The 21,422-nt window shown below is 39.5% G+C and overlaps 1 protein-coding gene across 1 annotated transcript in view; it reads left to right on the top strand.

The window, feature by feature from the left end:
• The window catches only part of syt8 (synaptotagmin VIII), a 79,722-nt gene that overhangs the window by 46,245 nt on the left and 12,055 nt on the right, over positions 1–21,422 (top strand). Inside the window, exons 3-7 of the mRNA XM_073049462.1 lie at positions 2,602–2,765; positions 7,182–7,271; positions 9,075–9,242; positions 13,160–13,327; positions 19,119–19,236. Coding sequence (XP_072905563.1) covers positions 2,602–2,765; positions 7,182–7,271; positions 9,075–9,242; positions 13,160–13,327; positions 19,119–19,236 — 708 coding nt within the window. The remainder of the gene's footprint in view (positions 1–2,601; positions 2,766–7,181; positions 7,272–9,074; positions 9,243–13,159; positions 13,328–19,118; positions 19,237–21,422) is intronic.

Raw genomic sequence — 21,422 nt, 5'->3', positions numbered from 1 at the left:
AATAGAAAAAAAATACCACTGAGAATTAATTCAGGCATAAGGAAAAAAACACAGATGTTTGGACCTAGTTATTCAAGGTCCTTGTCAGAGCATTAATATTTAAGGTCACTTTACATTAGAAGAGGGGAGAAGAGAGGGGGCTTAGGGAGGGATTTCTAAAGAGATTTAGTAACTGATTATTTTAATTTGTGAGCTGAAAAGGAAGTACCTGAGCATGAAGTTGGGTTATGTAGTTGTGTGGGTAACAGTCAGATTCGGTGATAGGGAGGGTTTAGAATTTAAAGGATAAAAACGTGAGGATAACAATGTTAAATATGGAATATTGGAGTAAATGAAGGTGAAAATGAGAGAGTAAGAGCATAGAAAATAAAGGACTTGCTTTTTAAATTTGTCTTTTGAGCCCATTTCAGGATTACACAGGGTGTTGGCAGTTCATAAGGGTGATAAACTGCCATAGAGCAAGCCTTTTAAAAATTCTATATTAATTCCATGTTATTCTCCCCACATTCCCTTCTCAGATTTTCTACTCACTTACACATTAGGGGTAATTTGCAGTGGCCAGTGAATCTAGCAACCTGCACATCTTTACAATGTAGCAGAAAACTAAAGCATACAGTGGAAGCCCTTATGGTCAAAGGGACAATGTGCAAGCTCCAAACAGACCACACTGGAAGTCAGGATTGAGCCCTGATCATTATAGCTGTCAGTAATATATTGAGGTCCATTCATCTAGTTTTGTTGAATGAATATAAATTGAGAAAAACTTTAAACTTAATATAATTCTGATGATTAATGATCGATAATAAACTGATTCTGAATTTTGAGAAAATAACTAAAAAAGACCAAGGAAGGCCTTTTGCTCCTTTTATTTCTGGCAAATTATTTTCATTCAGCTTGGGAAAATAACTCTGGTATATACAAGTAAATGAATGTCTATTCTGCCTTGAAGTGATAGAACTGCATCCTGAGCAAAAATATGTAGAAAAACCCAAGCCCTGTTTCAAAGTTAATGCCTCAATCTTAGTTTCCAGATGAAGAACAAGGGGCAGAATGAATGAAGGAGAAGGTACGGTAAATGATACTAGGGAGGTTGGGGGAGAAAATGAGATAAGTGGTAGTAAAGCTATCTGAAGGGGCTAGCAAAGGTTCGCTGGAGGATATAAATAGAAGCAGATGAATGAAATGTGAGATGTCAGAAGCGGACAGAGGAAAGAAAATAGATGTTAGAAAAGTGAAGTACAAAACTGGAGAAATGATTACTGAAGTTATCGAATTTGATGTTGAATCCTGAACTGTGTAATATGCCAAGCTGATAATTTTTTTGTACAGTGTAGAAGTCCAAATACCTACCTTGGATGAAAGGTCTTTGCCCTGAAATATTAATTCTGCTACTTTCTCTGTGAATGGTATTTTGACCTGCTGAGCGTTTCCAGCATTTTCTGTTCTTATAAACTGACAAAAGTGCTGCTACTTATTCTATTTAGAATGTTGAATCCCTTTAACCTGTAAATTCCAATTCCAGCTATAGTTTTGCTGGAGCTACCAGGTGTGTATGAGTCTTCAATAATAAGCAACTATATATGGAAATAACACACATACATGTATATAGAAAGCTAGATAATTACCCAAATAATTTTTGAATGGTAAAATGACATGGGGAACAGGTGGCTTTCTGCTTTTGGTCATTGCAAAGCTAATTTGGAACAAATGCAGATAGAGTACTCATTGTTAGAGAAGGATTGAGACCAGTTGTTGAAGTGGATCAGAGTGATGTTGAATCCTTTAACAACATAAGTGACATGAAAATATTGCTTGCTAAACCCAGCAAACTTATAGTGCTTGATCTTGTTACTTGTTATTGTCATTTGCTCTATTCCCACACCTGAATCCTGTTGATCCAGGTATGAAGAACTGATCTAGCCTCTTGGACTTCTGAATGATGGCAGGACCTCCAGCAGTCTAGTAACGAGGGTCACTCCCTCCCACCCCCACAAGCTTTATTAATTCTGAAGGGTTTTTTTTATCATGTTTTAAATATCTCTGATATTTACAGAATGAACTATAAATGTCCACCACACTAAACAGAAGTGTCTATGGTCTAAACAAGAAGCAAATTTGTATAATTCTCATTAGTCTCAATTTTTATGGTAAGCGACCAGCTTTTCCTATTTTAAGGATGTTCAAGAAGGTGGCTCACTGCCACCTCGTCAAAGGATATAGAGATGGGCAAGTGCTGACATTGCCAGTGATTAATGCATCCTGAAAACTGAATAAGTTAAAATAAAGTAACTGTTAATGATAAAGCCCTATGACTGAGATTTGTAGCTGTTCTGAAGAGGAAGAATACATTGACAATTAGAATCATGATAAAGTCAAAACCAGGACAGATTTTGGGGACCAGGCCTGGGATTATAGTGGAATCAAGTGTGGCTTTTAACCAGTACTGAAATTGGATTTGGAAGTCAGATCTTAAAGATGTGACTTGATTAAAGTTAGGGTCTCTATGGTCCTCCTTCAAACTGATATTCATGCTGTTTGTTACTTGCTTTAATTTTCAATTCCCAATTCATTCATCATTCTCTTCTCTTGTTTGTTATTCAGTACCAAAATGGGCCTTGATTGCCATCTGTGTAGGTGTGGGTCTTGTTATCCTCATCTGTGTCATCTGTATCTGTGTGAAATGCTGCTGCAAAAAGAAGAAGAAAAAGAAAAAGAAGGATCAACTTAACTTGCAAAGTATGAATGGCTCTGTCACAACAAATCTGGTGGGTGTTTCATAACAATGTTCATTGCATTTCTGGAATTGTACTCTTTGCAGAATGATTCTATTGCAGCATCTTTTAGAAGGACATTTTCCTGACACAAACATTGAGTGATTCTTAAGTACCACAAAAAATATTTTGTCATTTTGTCTGCATGACAAGTCTGCAAAGTCATAATACTAAAGCTTTGACTTAACATAAGCATTGTCTTGAGATGTCATAGCACTGAACTGGGGTATAAACAACCAGTATGGAGGGGAATGGTCTTGAACAAATTAAGCACAACAAGGAAGAATTTTAAATTAGAAGCATTTAGGGTCAATGAGAATAGAAGTGATGGATGAATCATACATGTTGCAAAATAAGACCAGGGCAAGAGAATTTTGGAAGGGTTGATGTCTAGAAAACATGGACAATGGTAAGAAGGAGAAGCACGTGATCCACATCATAGAGGAGGGCTAATATTCTCATAATCATTGTTACATGCACATTCGTGCTTTAGGAGAGAAATTGAAGAAGTTTGAAATAGTTTGAATAGTATGAATCATAGTAACAAGTTAGCTAAATGTGATTTCAGTCTCCTGAATTCCATCATATGATTAATTAACACAGAGGTTGCTCAAGAGCTCGGCAGAGAGAATGAAGGCATCATTTTGTGTACTCACTACAATGATTTATAAAACTGACTCATTGCAATTAGAGCTCACCCTGTTTCTTCCTGTTTCCTCTTCCCACAATTCTAGTTTATGCATCCAATCAGGCCAGATGCTTTCTTTTGTTCCAATAGGCAAATTTAGAGGAATAGTTATTCAGCTTTTAATTCTGAATCATGCAAGCTGAAAAGTTCAAAACAAAATCAATCACCACAATAAAACTTGCATGTAGATAGTGACTTGTAACATAGTAACTTTTCTTGAAATGCTGCCTAAAACTTTGTTGGAAAGCAAAATTTGGGAAGTTACACAGACATAGAATTGCTGAATTTGTAAGCCAGAAGCACAACAAGCAATTCAGAAAACTGAGTTCAATCCAGAATGATGGCTTTGGAAATTAAAGCCAAGTCATCAGCTATTTCTCTTCAGGAATAAAGTAAATGACAATGATAAAAATCACCTGGTTCACATATCTGTAAGAAGAGGAAATCTGCCATTGTGATTCATCTGGCCTGCATGTGGCTCTAGAACAATCAATGTGGTTGACTTCTACATGCTTTCTGAATTGCCCTAGCAAGCAATTGAATTCAAGACCGATTAGTGAGCCATTCAGTTCAAGACCGCCGTTTCTTGGCCTGTCAGCAATGTCTGGATCCTAATAAATGCGTTCATTTTTCTTTTCAAAATTGTCCAGAAGCTTGGTTAAAGAACTGAATTTTAAGAAGCATCTTAAAGGAGTTGAAAGCAATAGAGGGGTGGAGCAACTCTGAGAGAAAGTCTCAAAGCTTCAGTTGTTATAAGCATAATGCCAGCAATAGTGGAACAATTAAAATTCAGATCAAACGTGAAGCCAATGTTGCAAGACTGCTAATATCTTGTAAGGTTGAGAACTTTATTGAACTGCAGAGTGCTAAGTGCATACTGTAAGTGGCAATGACCCATCACTCATGGATGAGCTCAATGCCTTTTGTGCACCCTTAATGGGGAGAACTATGATGACACCCATACAAGCCACCATATCTCTGGATGACCCTGTAATTTCATTCTCTGGTGCTGTTGTCCAGACATCCTGCAAGAGGCTGAATCCATGAATGTCTTCCGGTCCAGATGGCATGCCTAAAGATCTGTGTGAACCAACTGGCTGAAGTATTTATGGACATATTCAACCTTTTAATTCCATGGTCTGAGGTTCCCACCAGCTTCAAGAAGGCAGCAGTTGTACCAGTGCCTCAGAAAAGTGTCATGACCTGCCTCATTGACTACCATACAGAGGCACTTACATCAACCATAATGAAGTGCTTCAAGAAGTTGGTTATGGCATGAATCAACCCATGCCTCAGAAATGACCTGGAACTGCATAAGTTTGCCATTCACCAACCTCATCCCATCCAAGCTCATCACCAAACTTCAAGACATGGGCCTCTGTACCTTTAATACAACTAAATACTTAACTTTCTCATTAGCAGACCTCAGTCTGTGAGGACTACTAAAACATCTCCTGCTGCTGATCATCAACACAGATGCATCTTAAGGCTTAGTTCCCTACTCTACTCACTATATACACAGGACTAAAGCTCCAAAGCCATTTTCAAATTTGCTGTTGATACTGCAGTTGCTGGGCGCATCTCTAATGATGATGAATCAGCTTACCTGAGTGAGATAGGTCACTTGGTTGAGTGGTCCTGCAAAAACTTCTCATTCAGTGTCAGCAAAACTAAGGAACTGATTGTTGACTTCAGGAAGGAGAAGGAGGAAAAATATGCAACAGTTTACACTGGGGCACTGGAGATGGAGAAAGTCAGCAGCTCAAAACTTATGGGTGCAAACATACTACTGGATGACTTGTGTTTGGTCCAGCACATAGATGCAGTCATAAGGAAAGTGTGCCCCCTCTTTACTTTCTTAGGAAGTTAAAGAGGTTTGGCTTGACAGCAAACACTCTAACAAACCCATACAGATGTGCTGTTGAAAGTATCCTGACGCACTGTGGTATCATGGTCTGGTATGGCAATTTGAATGAACAGGAATAAAAGAAGCTGCAGAGAGTAGTGGACTTGGTACAACGCATCACGGGCACTTCCCTTCCTACTATTGGTCACATCTACAGGAGGCGCTGCCTTAAGAAGGCAACGTGCAAAGACCCACACCATTGAATCCAATGCAACTTGTTGCTGCAGGAGGCACAGAAGCCTGATACCACACCACCAGGTTCGAGAACAGCTACTTCATTTCAACCAGTCAGTTCTTGAACCAATGAGCAAAACTATAATCATGACGACAGTTTAGCAACACTTTGACCACTTAGCACTAAATGGACTGTTCTTTTTTGTTCTGTTGTGTTCTCTTGTAAAAATTGTATATAATTTATATTTCACCATGTAAATGATGCTCTATGGGTGACACGGTGGCCAGCGCCCTGGGTTCATTTCCTATTGCTGTCGGCAGGAATCTGTACATTTTCCCGTGACTGTGTACTTTTCCTCTGCGTGCTCTGCTCTGGTTTTCGCCCACATTAGGATTGGTAAATCGTAGGCAAGCTACTGTATGTTGGTGCCAGAAGCATGGTGACACTTGCCCAGCATAACATCCAACTATGTTCGCTACGAGTGACCACATTTCATTGTATGTTCTGATGTTTCAATATACAGGTAACAAATAAAGCTAATCTTAATGTGCCTGTGATGATACTGCAAGCAAGTTTTTCATCACACCTGTGCGTACATGTGCTTGCGCATATGACAGTAAACTTCACTGGCTGACAGCAAGGAATGACTTTCGTAAAAAGCAGGATGCAGAATTTAATGCTTGAGATGTTATAGAATTGGAAACCAAGGTAGATTCACAAGTACAGGAATGATAAGTTAACAGTACTTGGTGCAAGTTTAAATACAGACAACATAGTTTAAATTTATGGGTAAATTATGGGAAGATTACAGACTGTTACAGGAACAGATTTTATTATTCACACTTTCCATTCTGGCAAAATATGTATGTCAATTTTATTTATTTAGAGATACAGCTCAGAATGGGCCCTCCCAGCTCTTTGAGCCGCACCACCCAGCAACCTATGACAACCCCAAGTTAACCCTAACCTAATCACGGGACAATTTAAATGACCAATTAACCTACCTGGTACATCTTTGTACTATGGGAGGAAACCTGAGGACCGAGAGAAAACACAGGCATTCCACAGGAACTCCGAACCCCAACACCCCGAGCTGTAATAGCTTCACACTAACCACTACACTACTGTGGCTCCCTTTTATGCTCTTCATTCATCGGTTAGTGTACTTAATATGAAATTGTTAAGTACAATTTACGCAAAAGTACATTGGTAGCAGTGCATCGTGAAATATTTGTATTCAAAAACTGTAATGTATTTATATGAATATTGTGACACTAGTGGATTTTTGTGAACCATGTTCATTACTGAGTAACGTCTGAGAGAGCACTTATGTTTTTTGAAGGCTTCAGTACCAAAGTGCAACACAAAAATCGCAGGAACACAAGTTTACTGTAATGCATTATGTTTGCTCAACAGAAAATAATTTGCTGCTTTCTGCATTACAGTAATATTTGTTATCCATATCACTCACTGATATTACATTCAAATCACACTAAATTTACTAATTCTGCACAAAATTTTCTACAGTGGTTTCTGTCCATCTTTCCATTTTGATACCTAATCAATTTACATGTCTACTTTTAGTTAAGTTAGAGAGAGTTAAACCTTTAATGATGGTTAGTTTTCTATCATGTTGTAAAGGTGCAGCCAGGCATGGATGATTTGGAAGGGAACTATGAGAACTATGGAAAATTGCAATATTCCTTGGATTATGATGCCAAGAATGAAAACGTAAGTATAAAATTGCAGTAGCAACAGTGAACTAGCAACACATCATTTGGAATGTATTCAGTTAGGTATCCTGTTTGTCACAACTCAGATAGTCACTACTTGGATATACTTAAGTCCTGACGAAGGGTCTCAGCCCAAAACGTCGACAAAGTTTCTCCCTATAGATGCTGCCTGGCCTACTGCATTCCACCAGCATTTTGTGTGTGTTGCTTGGATATACTTAATTTAGGTAAGTGGAAGATACAAGGTAATACTTGGCAGGTGATGATTTCCACAATTACTTACCTATTGGGCTTTACACATACAGTGACCTCTTTGGTTAATAGGGGAAGGAACTTCGGGGTCTCTAGAACCAAAGTACAATATTTCAAATAGAAATAGAGAGAAAAAAATGAATATAACAAAGATGAAGGTGTCATTGTAAATTAGAACTGGAAGATCAGGAGGGACGGACGACAGAGGTATATATACCACCGGACTAGTCATGCCTAGGCATCATCCCTGATGAAGATGGCCGAGTTTGTCATTAAAATATTGGTTAAAATCGATGCCTGTACCTGGCTGGAAGCCTAAGAAGAGTTTATTAGACAGTATTTTAATCCCAGTAAATTTAACATTGAGTACCTCACGGTTAATGGAGGAGATATTGGGCCATATGTTAGGTTGAAATACAACCCATGATATTGGGTCTGCTCCCATCTTTTGGCTGCCAAAGTTTGAATTCAAAGAGGGAGACTCTACTGCTTTCCCCTTCTACATTTATCAGCAGGGATGGGGTGATCTGAGTAAATTTACATCAGTTCTCTTATATGCACACAATTAGCTGTGGAATATTACAAAAATGACTTCCATTTTTTATTTGTCAGTGAAGTGACATTCTTTCCCTTATCCTGAAGAAAGCAGTCTTTAAAGATGAATTGACCACTGTGAGATGGATTTATTGATGTTATTTGCTGTCAGGCAAAGGAAATCCTGAGGTCTAGCAGTTGTAATTGTACTAACAATCTAGCAGAATCACCAATTGACATTGAAGAACTTTCACAGACAACAAAAAGCGCAATTTGTGGTTAAATAGTAAACATTTTGCAGACAATGAAATAAAGCATCCATACATATAAGAATAAGGAAGGTGTTTTATAATATATGACAAATATTCTAAAATATATATTTGAAATATTTATCTATGCTTGGAGACTTTACTATGCTGTAATTTTGGTTTGATGATAAAAATTCCCTTTGTGCAACTCGTGCACAAAACCCAGTTTTTCAGGGTGTCTTAATGCAGTAATCATTTATAGATCATTTATTTACAGAATAATTTATAAGGACCTTGATGAAAGGTCTTGGCCTGAAATGCCGACTCTGTTTTCCTTTCCATAGATGCTGCCTGACCTGCAGAGTTCCTCCAGCATTCTGTGTGTACTAATAACTTATAAATTCCTGAACCATTTAAGCCACTGATTTCTGGAGATTGTGCTGAAGAAGACTGCACAATAGTCAAATGTTTGAAGGAGCCATGAATCACTGACAACAAGTGTGTGTGTGTGTGTGTGTGTGTGTGTGTGTGTGTGTGTGTGTGTGTGTGTGTGTGTGTGTGTGTGTGTGTGTGTGTGTGTGTGTGTGTGTGTGTGTGTGTGTGTGTGTGTGTGTGTGTGTGTGGTTCCAGAATTACTCTCAAGACTTTTGGTGTCAAAAAAATTACTGATCATGATTACTTGCAAAATCTCAGCTATGGTATCAAGTTGAACATTTTTAAACCAGGATCTTACTAAGTTACGTCTGCTATGCCTATATTTCTTGCAGCTCAATGTTGGAGTTCTACAGGCAACAGAATTAAAGGCTATGGATTTTGGAGGAACGTCTGATCCTTATGTCACTGTGTACCTTCACCCAAAAAAGAATCCAAAATATGAAACTAAGGTCTATAGAAAAACACTAGATCCTGTCTTTAAAGAACAATTTTCATTCAAGGTACGTGTTACATTAATTTTGAATGCTATTAGTAAATCTCCACCCTGGACTCGAACAATTGAACAAAAATCAAAGGTCAATAACTGGTGTTGATTCACAAATGTCTACTCTTGGGAATGTGGTCCAGCTGTTTAAATTGAAGAATGTTTTGCAAAGCTGATCAAGATTGTCAAAAGTCATTCTGTAAAAGAAGTTATCCAATCAGAGTTTTTCCAACTCTTTGCCTCCTACCAGTCAGCCAATCTCTCCATGCTAGTATCTTTCCTGTAATACCATGGACTCTTATCTTGTTGAGCTGCCTCATGTGTGGCACCTTGTCAAAGGCCTTCTGAAAATCCAAAATAAACAACATCCACTGACTCTCATTTCTCTGTCCTGCTTGTTATTTCCTCGAAGAATTCCAGCAGATTTATCAGGCAAGATTCCCCATTAAGGAAACCATGCTGACTTTGGCCTATTTTGTCATGTGCCTCCAAGTACCCTGAAACCTCTCCTTAAAATAGACTCCAACATCTTTCGGAAGTCAGGTTAACTGGCCTACAATTTCCTTTCTTCTGCCTCCTTCTTAAAGAATGGAGTAACATTTGCAATTCTCTAGTCCTCCAAAACCATTCCAGAATCTAGAAATATCACTACTAATGCCCCCACAATCAACTTTAGCCAGCTCCTCTCTCATGGCTTTGTAATATCCTTTACTCCACTATAATTAATGTATCCAATTTTAGCTTCTCCTTCTCAAACTTCAGGGTGAACTCTATCATATTATGATCACTGTCTCCTAAGAGTTCCTTTACCTTAAGTTCCCTAATTGAATCTGGGTCATTCCATTACACCAAATCTAGAATTGCTGTTCTCCTAGTGAGCTTAATCACAAGCTGTTCTAAAAAGCTAGCTTGGAGGCATTCTACAAATTCCCTTTAATAAGAACATAAGAAACAGGAGCAGGAGTAGGCCATCTGGCCCATCGAGCCTGCCTCACCATTCAATAAGATCATGGATGATCTGTCCCCAAACTCAGCTCCATCTACCTGCCTTTTCTCCATAACCCTTAATTCCCCTACTATGTAAAAATCTATCTAACTGTTTCTTAAATATATTTAGTGAAGAAGCCTCAACTGCTTCCCTGGGCAGAAATTCCACAGATTCACCACTCTCTGGGAAAAACAGCTGCTCCTCATCTCTGTCCTACGTCTTCTCCCCTTGATTTTGAGGCAATGTCCCCAGTTCTAGTCTCACCTACCAATGGAAACAACTTTCCTACTTCTATAATATCTATCCCTTTCAAAATTTTGTCTGTTTCTATAAGATCCCCTCTCATTCTTCTGAACTCCAGAGAGTATAGTCCCAAGCGACTTAATCTCGCCTCATAGGTTAACCCCTTCATCCCTGGAATCAACTTGGTGAACCTCCTCTGCACTGCCTCCAAAGCCAATATAACCTTCCTCAAGTATGGAGACCAGAACTGCACACAGTCCTCCAGGTCAGGCCTCACCAGTACCCTGTATACTGTAGTTGCAGCATGATCTCCCTGCTCTTGAATTCAATCTCTCTAGCAATGAAGGCCAACATTTTGTTTTCCTTCTTAATAACCTGTTGTATCTGCAAGCCAAGTTTTTTGCAATTCATAGGGATCCGGCACCAACCTAAGATTTCCAGTCTATCTGCATATTGAATTCTCCATGACTATCTCAATATTGTCCTTTTTACATGCCTTTTCTACCTCCCAATGTAATATGTAGCCCACACCCTGGCCACTCTTCAGAGGCATGTATATAACTTCCATCAACATATTTTTACCCTTGCAATTTCTTAACTCTAACCACAAGGTTTCTACATCTTCCGATCCAATGTCACCTCTCCCTAAGGATTTGATTTCATGTTTTAACAACAGAACCGCCCCAAACCCTCTGCTTATCTACCAATCCTTTTGATATAATGTGTATCCTTTGCTGTTAAGCTCCCTACTGTAATCTTTTTTCTGCCCTGACTCAGCAATGCCCACTACATCATACCTGCCATTCTCTAACTCACCACAAGATCATCTACATTATACTGTATACTGTGTGCATTCAAATATAACACCTTCAGTACTGCATCCATGACCCCTTTCAATTTTGGCCCCCTGTTAAACTTTAACTCATTTCACTGACTGCAATTTTGCCCTATCATATACCTGTTCTTCCTCACAGTCACACTACGCTCTGCACCCAGTTGTGTACCAATTGCTCCATCCTCAGCTCTATCACTCTGGTTTCAATCCCCCTGCCAAATTAGTTTAAACCCTCCTCAACAGCTCTAGCAAACCTGCCCTCAAGGATATTGATCCCCTTCAGGTTAAGGTGTAACCTGTGCTTTCTGTACAGTTCATACCTTACCCAGAAAAGATCCCAATGATCTAGAAATCTGAAACCCAGCCCCTGACCCAATTCTTTAGCCATGCATTTATCTGCCAAATCCTCCTATTCTTTCCCTCACTGGCGTGTGGCACAGGCAGTAGTCTAGAGATTACAACCCTGGAGGTCCAGCTTTTCGGCCTTCTACCTATCTCCCTCTGTTTTCTCTTCAGGACCTCCTCCCTTTTCCTACCTATATCGTTGGTTCTAATATGTACCACCACGTCCAGCTGTTCACTCTTCCCCTTTAGAATGCTGTAGACCTGATCTGAGATAACATACTATCCGGGTGTGTCCACATCATCTGCTGTCTGCTCCTCTAATTATGGAATCCCTATCACTATTTCAGTCCTCTTCTTTCCCCTTTTCTTCTGAGCCAGAGATAAAGTCACTGTGGTTTCTGTTGGTGCATCCCTCACTCAACAGTATCAAAATGGTATACTTACTCTTGAGGGGAACAGCCACAGGAGTTCTCTGCACTGGCTAATATTCTCTTTCCCTCTCCTGACAGTCACCCAAGTACCTGCCTCCTACAACTTAGTGGTGACTACCTCTTTATAGCTCCAGTCTATCACCTCCTCATTTTCCCATATTAGCCAAAAGTTATCCAGCTGCAAAACACCCTTTATGCAAAACTTCAAAGGGAGAATAATGATACATCTGCACATATCTTCAGCATCCGGTGATCCTGTGATCTGTCTCAGATGCTGATGTCAGAACTTCCTTCAAGAGGACGAGCCCTTGCAAGGCATCAAGCTGCAATGATGTTCCTTAACACGATCTCTAAGGAGCTACAAATTGGTGCACTTCATGCAGAGATTCCCACATCTCCCACAGGGAACATAAAACTAACTCTGGACCCATTAAGCTTGCATCCACCTCTTCTGCTGAAGGTTTATTCCACACACACCTGCCATTTTTAGCCCATTTTTCCAGGTAGTCCAGATGATACTGCAATTTTTAATAGCATTCAAAGTATCCTTCTCTTGTTAGAATATTAATAACATTTTACTGGAAATGATTAATACTACCGAACGAACTTTCTCTTCACACCTCCCCCCTCCCCCATCAAACCCCGCTTACCCCACTCACTCCTCTCCCCCCTCCCCATGCCCCCTCTCCTCCCCATCCCCCTTCTCCCCATCTTCCCTGTCTCCCCTCTCACCCCCTCTCATCCCTCACTCCCCCACTCCTCCCTCCCACTCTGCACCCCTCTCCCCCTCTGCTGCCCTCTTTGCCCCCTGCCTCCTCCCCCTCTCCCTCCTCCCCTCTCCCTCCTCCCCTCTCCCTCCTCCCCCTCTCCTCTCCTCCCTCTCCTACCTGCCCTCCTCTCCCTCATCTCCTTCCCCCACCTCTCCTCCCAAAACAAGTTTTCTTTGCATTCTTACAGTAGTTTTTGTGTTTCTCCAGATTTCCAGCGTCTTCACTCTTGCTTGTGTCTTCATATTGAAAATCTCAGTTGGCTGCTCCGCTTTACTTGCACTTAGTGTTTTTCTCACTCACTTGTGTTTTCCCTTACTGCAGCTCAGTCAAAGTGATGTTGAGAAAACATCTGTTGTGATGCAAGTATATGACTTCAATAGATTCTCCAAACATGACATAATCGGTGAAGTGAGAATTGCACTTGCCCAGATTAACCTGAACCATGCAGTGGAAGAATGGCTTGACCTAGCCAAAGCTCCGAAGGAAGAGGTAAGGCTTTATCATTAAAGACCTAGGAAAATGTGTTTAAATCATGAATTTAAATGATGAATACGGGAAAACTAAAATAAAACAGAAAGTGAGTTAATTTTCCCACCCCAATAAAAACACAATGGAACATGCAGCAATTGCCATTCTCAAAGATTGTCAAGATGGCAACAAGCTACATTGTCCATTGGGGTCATGGCTCATACTAGTTGCTTTATAACTAAAACTTATTTGGTTTAATGTCTCCCTTTACAACAAAGAGAGTGGATGTGATTATATTCCGGATGCACTGCTACATCTCTTCCTCATACTGCACCCAAACAATTGTCACCATTACTCCTCTGCTGCTGCTAAGTTCACAAATTTCACGTCATGTGCCGGTGATAGTAAACCTGATTCTGATTCTGATTCTCCCATTCTGTGAGTGGCTGCGAGAAGAATTGTCCCATAGAGATTGCAATTTCTTTGTATGCATCATTGTGAGAATTATGAGATTTATTGCAACAAGTCTTAGTAATTATATTTTAATTTAAGGTGCATTCTTAACTCAACCATGCAAATAAATACATCAAAACTACAATGTTATGTTTGCATGTCACCTGTATTCATGGGTTGTTCCCTGTTTTACTCACAGCTGAAAACACAGGTGATAGCTTCCAAAATCTTGTGACAGGTTCAGTCAAAAAAGCATATTATTACATTTTGGTTTGAACTGTGGTTGGAAATCCCTGGCCTACTATCCTGTTGAACAGGACTTCCACTTAAAAGAAGCACAAACACTTTAAAGGATATGCATAAAGAATGTGTGCAAAATATCAATGTAGTGAGATCCAATTTCTAGTCAAATGTATAACACTTTATTCTTTATTTGATTTGGATCGTATTCAATTAGACAGTATTTTGAATGTGTGTAGAGAGTATGTTAAAATCAGTATGTTACATACACCTTATATTTCAATTCTTTGTGAAAAGGAAGATTTGACCATGTAACTGACAAGTACAATTTGGGAGAAATTATATGCTAGAAATAGATATGGAAATATAGAAATGTAGAAAATAGAAGTCGGCTATTCAACGCTTTGAGTCTGTTTCACCATTCAATATGATTCTGGTTGATCATTCAAATTTAGTACCCTCTTCCGGCTTTCTCTCTAAATCTTTTGATCCCTCTAGCACTAAGAACAATATCCAACTTCTTCTTGAATGTACTTACTAAATCATTTCCACTGCTTTCCGCAGTTAGGGAATTCTACAGCTTCGCATTCCTCACTGCCGACAGCCCACCAAACTTCAGTCTGAAAATTAGTCACTTAATGGAGACCAACCACTTGAAAGCTTGATTTATATTTTCAAGGGCGGGAGGGGAATCAAGATGCTTTTCTTTTTTGAAAATATATATGAGGTGATACTTAGAGACAAATATTGAAATTTTTTAAGGAGTAGTCTAAATCACCCCTTCCTCATTGTGAAAGCTAGCTTCAAAATTCTTACTTTATGTAAATTTGTATGATAATTCTACTGTGCATAATGATAGTATTTGTTTATGAATTTGTATCGATTTTCTTTGTGCAGATACCTTTAGTTGTATCAGAAGTCTCTATGCAAAGGTAGTGAGTGGGGTGTCTGCTGTGTCATCAGCAAAGCTGGAAAGCTGAAAGGAGGGCTTCCCTGCCTGGGCACAATCTGAACAATTTTGCTTAATGCAAACACGAGAAAATCTGCAATTTTCCTTAACTCTCATTCTCTGTCTCTTTGTTTTCAGTTTACTATACTCCTAATGCTTCCCTGGCAATCTCCTTTGGATATTTGTGATATCCAAATCATGCAATATTATGAATTAATAGCACTAATTTCAAAGTTGATCAAGATGGGCTTTAAGCCTCTCAAGTGTGGGGAAATAGCAATCACTGCTCACCATTTTCTAGTGATCACCACTGGAAAGTGTATGCCAATGTGTTACTGTACATTAGTAAATAGGTGGAGAATTGGAATGGCGTTGCCTGTGGTTGCTCCTTGACTAAATAGACAATGGAATATCGGACATGGCAGGTTTCTACTTGGACAGTTAGTTGGAGCACAGCTGTAGTTCTGAAGAAGGCTTTGTTAAAGTAGAAAGGTAGCATGTAGAGAAAATCAAATGAATAGTGAAAGAAGAAAATTTATGCTCCCCCTCTGTTGTGTCAAGCAGACACAAATAACTTACAGTCCAGTACTTCTTTCGAAAAGAGAAACAACCAGTGTGTTAGAAGGAGAAAGAAGAGGTGGCATTTTTTGGTATGAAGAGCAATCTCTATTGCATGCCTCAGAAGTTTTGAGTGATCAGGGAATGCTGCAATTGTGTTGCTCTTTTGTTATAAGCAAGAACATTTTTTTAGTCAAATGGACTGTTGTGCATTGTATGGCCATAGCAAGAAGCTCAGAGTCAGAATCAGTTTTATTATCACCGTCTTATATGATATGAAATTTGTTTTGTGGCAACAGCATAATTTAAAGACATAAAATTACTTAAATTACAAGATAAATTGTACAAAGTAAAAGGAATAATGAGTTAGTGTTATAGACTATTCAGAATTCATGAGCACTATGATCTAAGACGGTGCCAGTGACAAACGCGACTAATGGCAATATCCTGCAGAACAGTTCATGAAACAACTCCTTCCCCTTTTTTTAAATATACTTCTACTACCAACCTGTGTGAAATTGGAGCCTGCAATTTACATTTTGATGATGTGCTTTTGGGCCAACTCAGCGATCTGGCACTTTTGCTGTCTCTGAGGGAATTTGGTGTAGTTGACAGGGTTGAAAATTGAGTTTGCAGCCTAATGGTAGAGCGCGAACCCATGATCAGCTCCAGTTCTCAATAAAAGCATCGAGCCAGATTGAACTCAATGAGGATGAGAGCAGAAGGCAAGCAGGTGCTCAGTGCCGTCTGCCTGCATTTGACTGGTTGACCTCTCCCTCTATCCTTTGCCTTCCAAATTGCTTCAGGAAATTCCAGCCTCTGCTGCTCTGCCATCGTCCCTGCTGGTGTCCCTTGCCAATCAACTGGCCAGCTCCTCTTTCATGCCTCTGCAATTCCCTTTACTCCACTGTAATACTAATACATCTGACTTTAGCTTCTCCCTCTCAAATTGCAGGTGAATTCTAACATATTATTGTCACCTGCTCCTAAGGGTTCCTTTACCTTAAGCTCACGAATCAAATCCAATTCATTACACAACACCCAATCCAGAATAGCTGATCCCCTACAGGGTTCAACAACAAGCTGCTCTTTCTTTTGGAATCCAGCGCCAATCTGCTTTCCCCAACGTACCTACATATTGAAATCCCCCATGACTATTATAACATTGCCCTTTTGGCATGTCTTTTCTATGTCCCATTGCAAATTGCAGCCCATATCCTGGCTACATTTCAAAGGCCTGTATATAACTCCTATCATTGTCTTTTTACCCTTGCGGTTTCATAGCTCTACCCACAATGTTTCTACATCTTCTGATCCTATGTCACTTCTTTCGAAGGATTTGATTTAAATTTTACCAACAGAGCCATGCCACGTCCTCTACCTACCTGCCTGTCCTTTCAATATGACGTGCTTACTTGGATGTTAAGCTTCTTTTAGCTACAACTCAGTGATGCCAACAACATTATATCTGCCATTCTCTCAGTGCACTACAAGATCATCTACTTTATTCTGTAAACTGTGTGCATTCAAATATAATGCCTTCATTCCTATATCCATTACCCTTTTTGATCTTGTCCCCCTTTTACACTGCAACTCATCCCACTGACTGCAATTTTGCCCATTCTTCTGGGCTGTCCTTCCTGTCAGTTTCACTACACACTGCCTCTGCTTGTAAACCAACAGCTCTATCCTCAGCCCTATCACTCCTCTTCCCAACCCCCTGCCAAATTAGTTTAAACTCTCCCCAACAGCTCTAGCAAACTTCTCCACAAGGATATTGGTTCCTCCTCTCCTTTTTGTATAGGTCATAACTTCCCCTGAAGAGATCCCAGTGAACCAGAAATTTGAAACCCTTTCTCCTGTACCAGTTTCTCAGCCACGCATTCATCTCCAAAGTCATCCAATTCTAACCCTTACTGGCATGTGGTACAGGAAGCAATCCAGAGATGGTTACCCTGAGGTGCTACTTTTCAGCTTTCTATCTAGCTCCATAAATACTCTCTTCAGAACCTCTTTGCTTTTTCTACCTATGTCATTGGTCCCAATATGTACCAACACTTCTAGCTGCTCACCTTCCCCCTTTAGAAAGCAGTGGACAAGATCTGAGGCATCACTGACCCTGGCCTCTGGGAAGCAACATACCAACCGAGTGTATTTATCACATCCACCAAATCTCATGCCTGCTCCTCTAACTATGGAATCCCCTATCATTACTGCAATTCTCTTCTCTCCCCTTCTCTTCTGAGCCATGATGGTGAGTGTCCTTAACATTGGATGCAAATTTCTTGAGGCACCACCTCGGGATGGTTGGTAAGCTGTGCCCAAGGTGCATCTGGCTAAGTCTACAGCTTCCTGCAACTTCTTGTGATCCTACACTGTGATGCAACTAGTCAGATGGCTCTCCACCAGAATATCTATAGAAATTTGCAAGTATATTTGTGACGTACAAAATCTTCTCAAACTCCTAATGAAGTAGAGTGTTGGCTTGCATTTTTCATGATTTCATCAATGTTTTGGGTCTCTTCAGAGATCTTGACACCCAGGAACTTAATGCTGCTCACACTTTCCACCTCAATGAGGTCTAATGTGTTCTCTTGACTTCCCCTTCCTGAAGTCTACAGTCAGTTCCGTGATCTGCTACTGTTGTGTGCGAGGTTGGTGCTGTGACACCTTTCAACCAGCTGACGTTCCTCACTCCTGTACTCCTCCTTGTTGCCAACTGAGCTTTTATTGACAGTGGTGTCATCTGCAAATTTATAAATGGCTTTGCCATGGTCACGAGTGTAGATATAATAGACCAGTGATTGTTGTATTAATAACAGATTAATAACACTCAGTATTAATAACAGATGCAGATAAGTACTGCAGCAGATACAGTCTGCATTCAGTCAAAGAGGAGTGACAGATTCATATTACAGTTTGAAACTTTTCACAGATTTGGAGTTATTTTCTTTTGAAATATGCATTTCAAAGATATGCATCTTTGAGCTGTGCCTGTGTTTATTGTCAACAAGGAGCATGCTCTTTTGAAGCAGGTGAGAACTTCAACCTGCAGATGTCCTTCAAGACTCAATCCAATTGCTTGGCATAAGTTTTCAATACCTTGCCATGTACACTACTGAGGATTAATGTCTGCAGCTTGGTGCTACAGACTTCAAACCAAAACTAATGTGGGAATAAAGGCAGATAAATGTAGAATGATGACAATCAGTATTAATAACAGATGCAGATAAGTACTGCAGCAGATACAGTCTGCATTCAGTCAAAGAGGAGTGACAGATTCATATTACAGTTTGAAACTCTTCACAGATTTGGAGTTATTTTCTTTTGAATGCAAAAGATAATGTCATTTTTAACAAGGAGTTACACAGCCCAAACCTTGCAAAAATTCACACTATAAAATGTGTAACACCAAACAGGCAACCACTGAAGAGTATTGATAATCGCTGTGATCACCTGCCTTATAAAGACAATGACCAGAAGAAGGCTATGGCAAACCACTTGTGTTATAAAAAAAAAAGCCCAGAACAATCATAGTCAGACTATGATCACTTTGTCATATGACATGGCACATGATGATGATGATGATATCTTGCTTGGTTTCTTTATTAGGATGTGGAACATGGTGATATCTGCATATCCCTCCGTTATGTTCCTGCTTCAAACAAGCTGACTGTTGTCATTTTAGAAGCCAAGAACCTGCAGATAATGGATAAAGATGGTTTATCCGGTAAGAATTTTGAAACAGAAACGTTCAACTGAAATTTACTCCAAAGATGGGAACAATCTGCCAAAGTGTATGTTATCCATTTTTTGCATGATTTTTTAAGAAACTGCTTTGGAGATAAGTACAGCTTCCCAAGTAAAAGTATTTAAAATTAAAATGATGATTCACCAAGTCCATTCTCTGACTATTTTCCGTGCTTGTGAAAACGTTGAACGAGATTGCAAAATGGATGATAATGAACTGGCAACCTGTTGACAACTGGCCCATTGGAACCAATGATGATAAGAAGTAAATGGGAACAGAGGAGGAGAAATGAGGGCGAAATGGGAAGAAGAACAAAGAAGTAGATAAAAGAGATAAAATATAGGAAGTTAGAGAAGAAGTGTGATGTGTGCTAGGTGAGAAAAAGAGAGAGTGAGATAAGGAAATAGAAAAAGAGGAAAGGTGGAAGAAAATACAGAGAATGAAAAAGAAGAGGGCTAGAAGATTAAAAAATGGAGGGGAGAAGGCTGAAGGAGATTAAATTTCTGATCCTTTTTTTTGCAACCAATTCCTAGTTATCTGCTATTCTCTCTAAAATATATTTACAGAAATCTCAAATCTGTACAACATGCTCTGTCTTCTGCCAGCTACATAAATATAGATTGGTAAATTGGTTTACTATTGTCACTATGTAATTTACAGAAATTTTGGTAATATATAGAAATATACAAAACAAATTTCACATCATCTATGTGCTATCAAATGTAAAACTAAATCATGTACTGGGGTACAGTGAAAAAATGTTTGCTTTGCATGCCATCCAGAAAGTTCATTTCATCACACCAGTGAATTGATGGAGTACAAGGGAGACAATAACGGAATGCCAAAAAGCATGTTACAGTTAAAAAAGAAATTTGCATTGTAGGCAAACAATAAGTTGTAAGGCCATAATAATGTAGACTGTGAGGTCAAGAGTCCATCTCATTATACTGGGGACCACTCAGTAGTCTTATAACAGCAAGATCAAATCTGCCCTCAAGCTTATTGGTATGTGCTTTCAGGCTTTTGTATCTTCTGCCCAATGGGAGTGAGGAGAAGAGAGAATGTCTGGGGTGATATATATCATGCTGAACCTGCCAATCATTTGAAATAATTGCCAACATTTCTCACCTATGAGCACAGAAAATAGGAACTAGAATGAGCCACTCAACATGATCATGTGTGATCTGTTCTTGATTTCATCTCTCATTCTGTGCCAGTTACCCAAGGCTGTCATTTCCCTTTTTTTTAAAGAAATATTTATCTACTTCCTTTTTAAAAAGACTCTATGATTTTACAACTCCCTACAACTTTGAGAATTTCAGAGATTTACCTCACTTAGTTATAAAACCTTAGAGTCATACAGCATGGAGATAAGCCGAACAAGGTGTCTATCAAAGCTGGTCCAATTTGTCAATATTTAGATCATATCCTTCTAAACATTTTCTATCTATGATACTATTCTTAATATATTTTAAACATTGTGATAGTACATATCTCTATCACTTCCTCCGGCGGTTCATTCCATATACCCATGACCCTCTGTGTGGAAAAAGTCACCCCTCAGATCCCCTTTAAAACATTCTCTTCTCATCTTAAACTTGCGTTGTCTAGTTTCAGACTTGCTTATCCTGGCAAAAAGACTGTGGATATTCACTTCATATATACTTCACATGCTTAAGGTCATCCGTCGACTTCCTTCACTCCACGGGAAACCGTCCTGACCTGCTCCGTCCCTCCTTATAACTCAAGCTCTCCAGTCCCAGCAACATCCTTCTGAATCTTTCTGCACCCTCTCTGACATAATTACATCCTTCCCATCCTTTTGCAATTGGAAATGCACACAGTATTCCAAGTACAGTCTCACCAATGCACCCCTTTCCCCTTCCTCTATTTCCTTATTTCACCATTGGTCTTGCCTTGTACAGCTGTAACATGATGTCCCAACTTTTGAACTGTGTCTGATTGTTGAAGGCAAGCATGCCTTGAATCCTTCTTCACCATCTGTCAAATGGTCTCCCCACTTTCATGGAAATATGGATCTGCACCCCTAGCTTTCTCTGTTTTGCCATACTTCCCAGGGTCTAACTTCACTGGGTATGCCCTGTTCTGGTTTAACTTCCCAAAATGCTTCATTTTAAAATTGCCTGAGTTAAATTTCATCAGCC

This window comes from Hemitrygon akajei, chromosome 6 (genome assembly GCF_048418815.1).
Source record: "Hemitrygon akajei chromosome 6, sHemAka1.3, whole genome shotgun sequence".
Lineage (NCBI taxonomy): Eukaryota > Metazoa > Chordata > Chondrichthyes > Myliobatiformes > Dasyatidae > Hemitrygon > Hemitrygon akajei.
The sequence above is the reverse complement of the archived record's forward strand: the minus strand, read 5'-3'. Positions and strand labels throughout refer to the sequence as shown.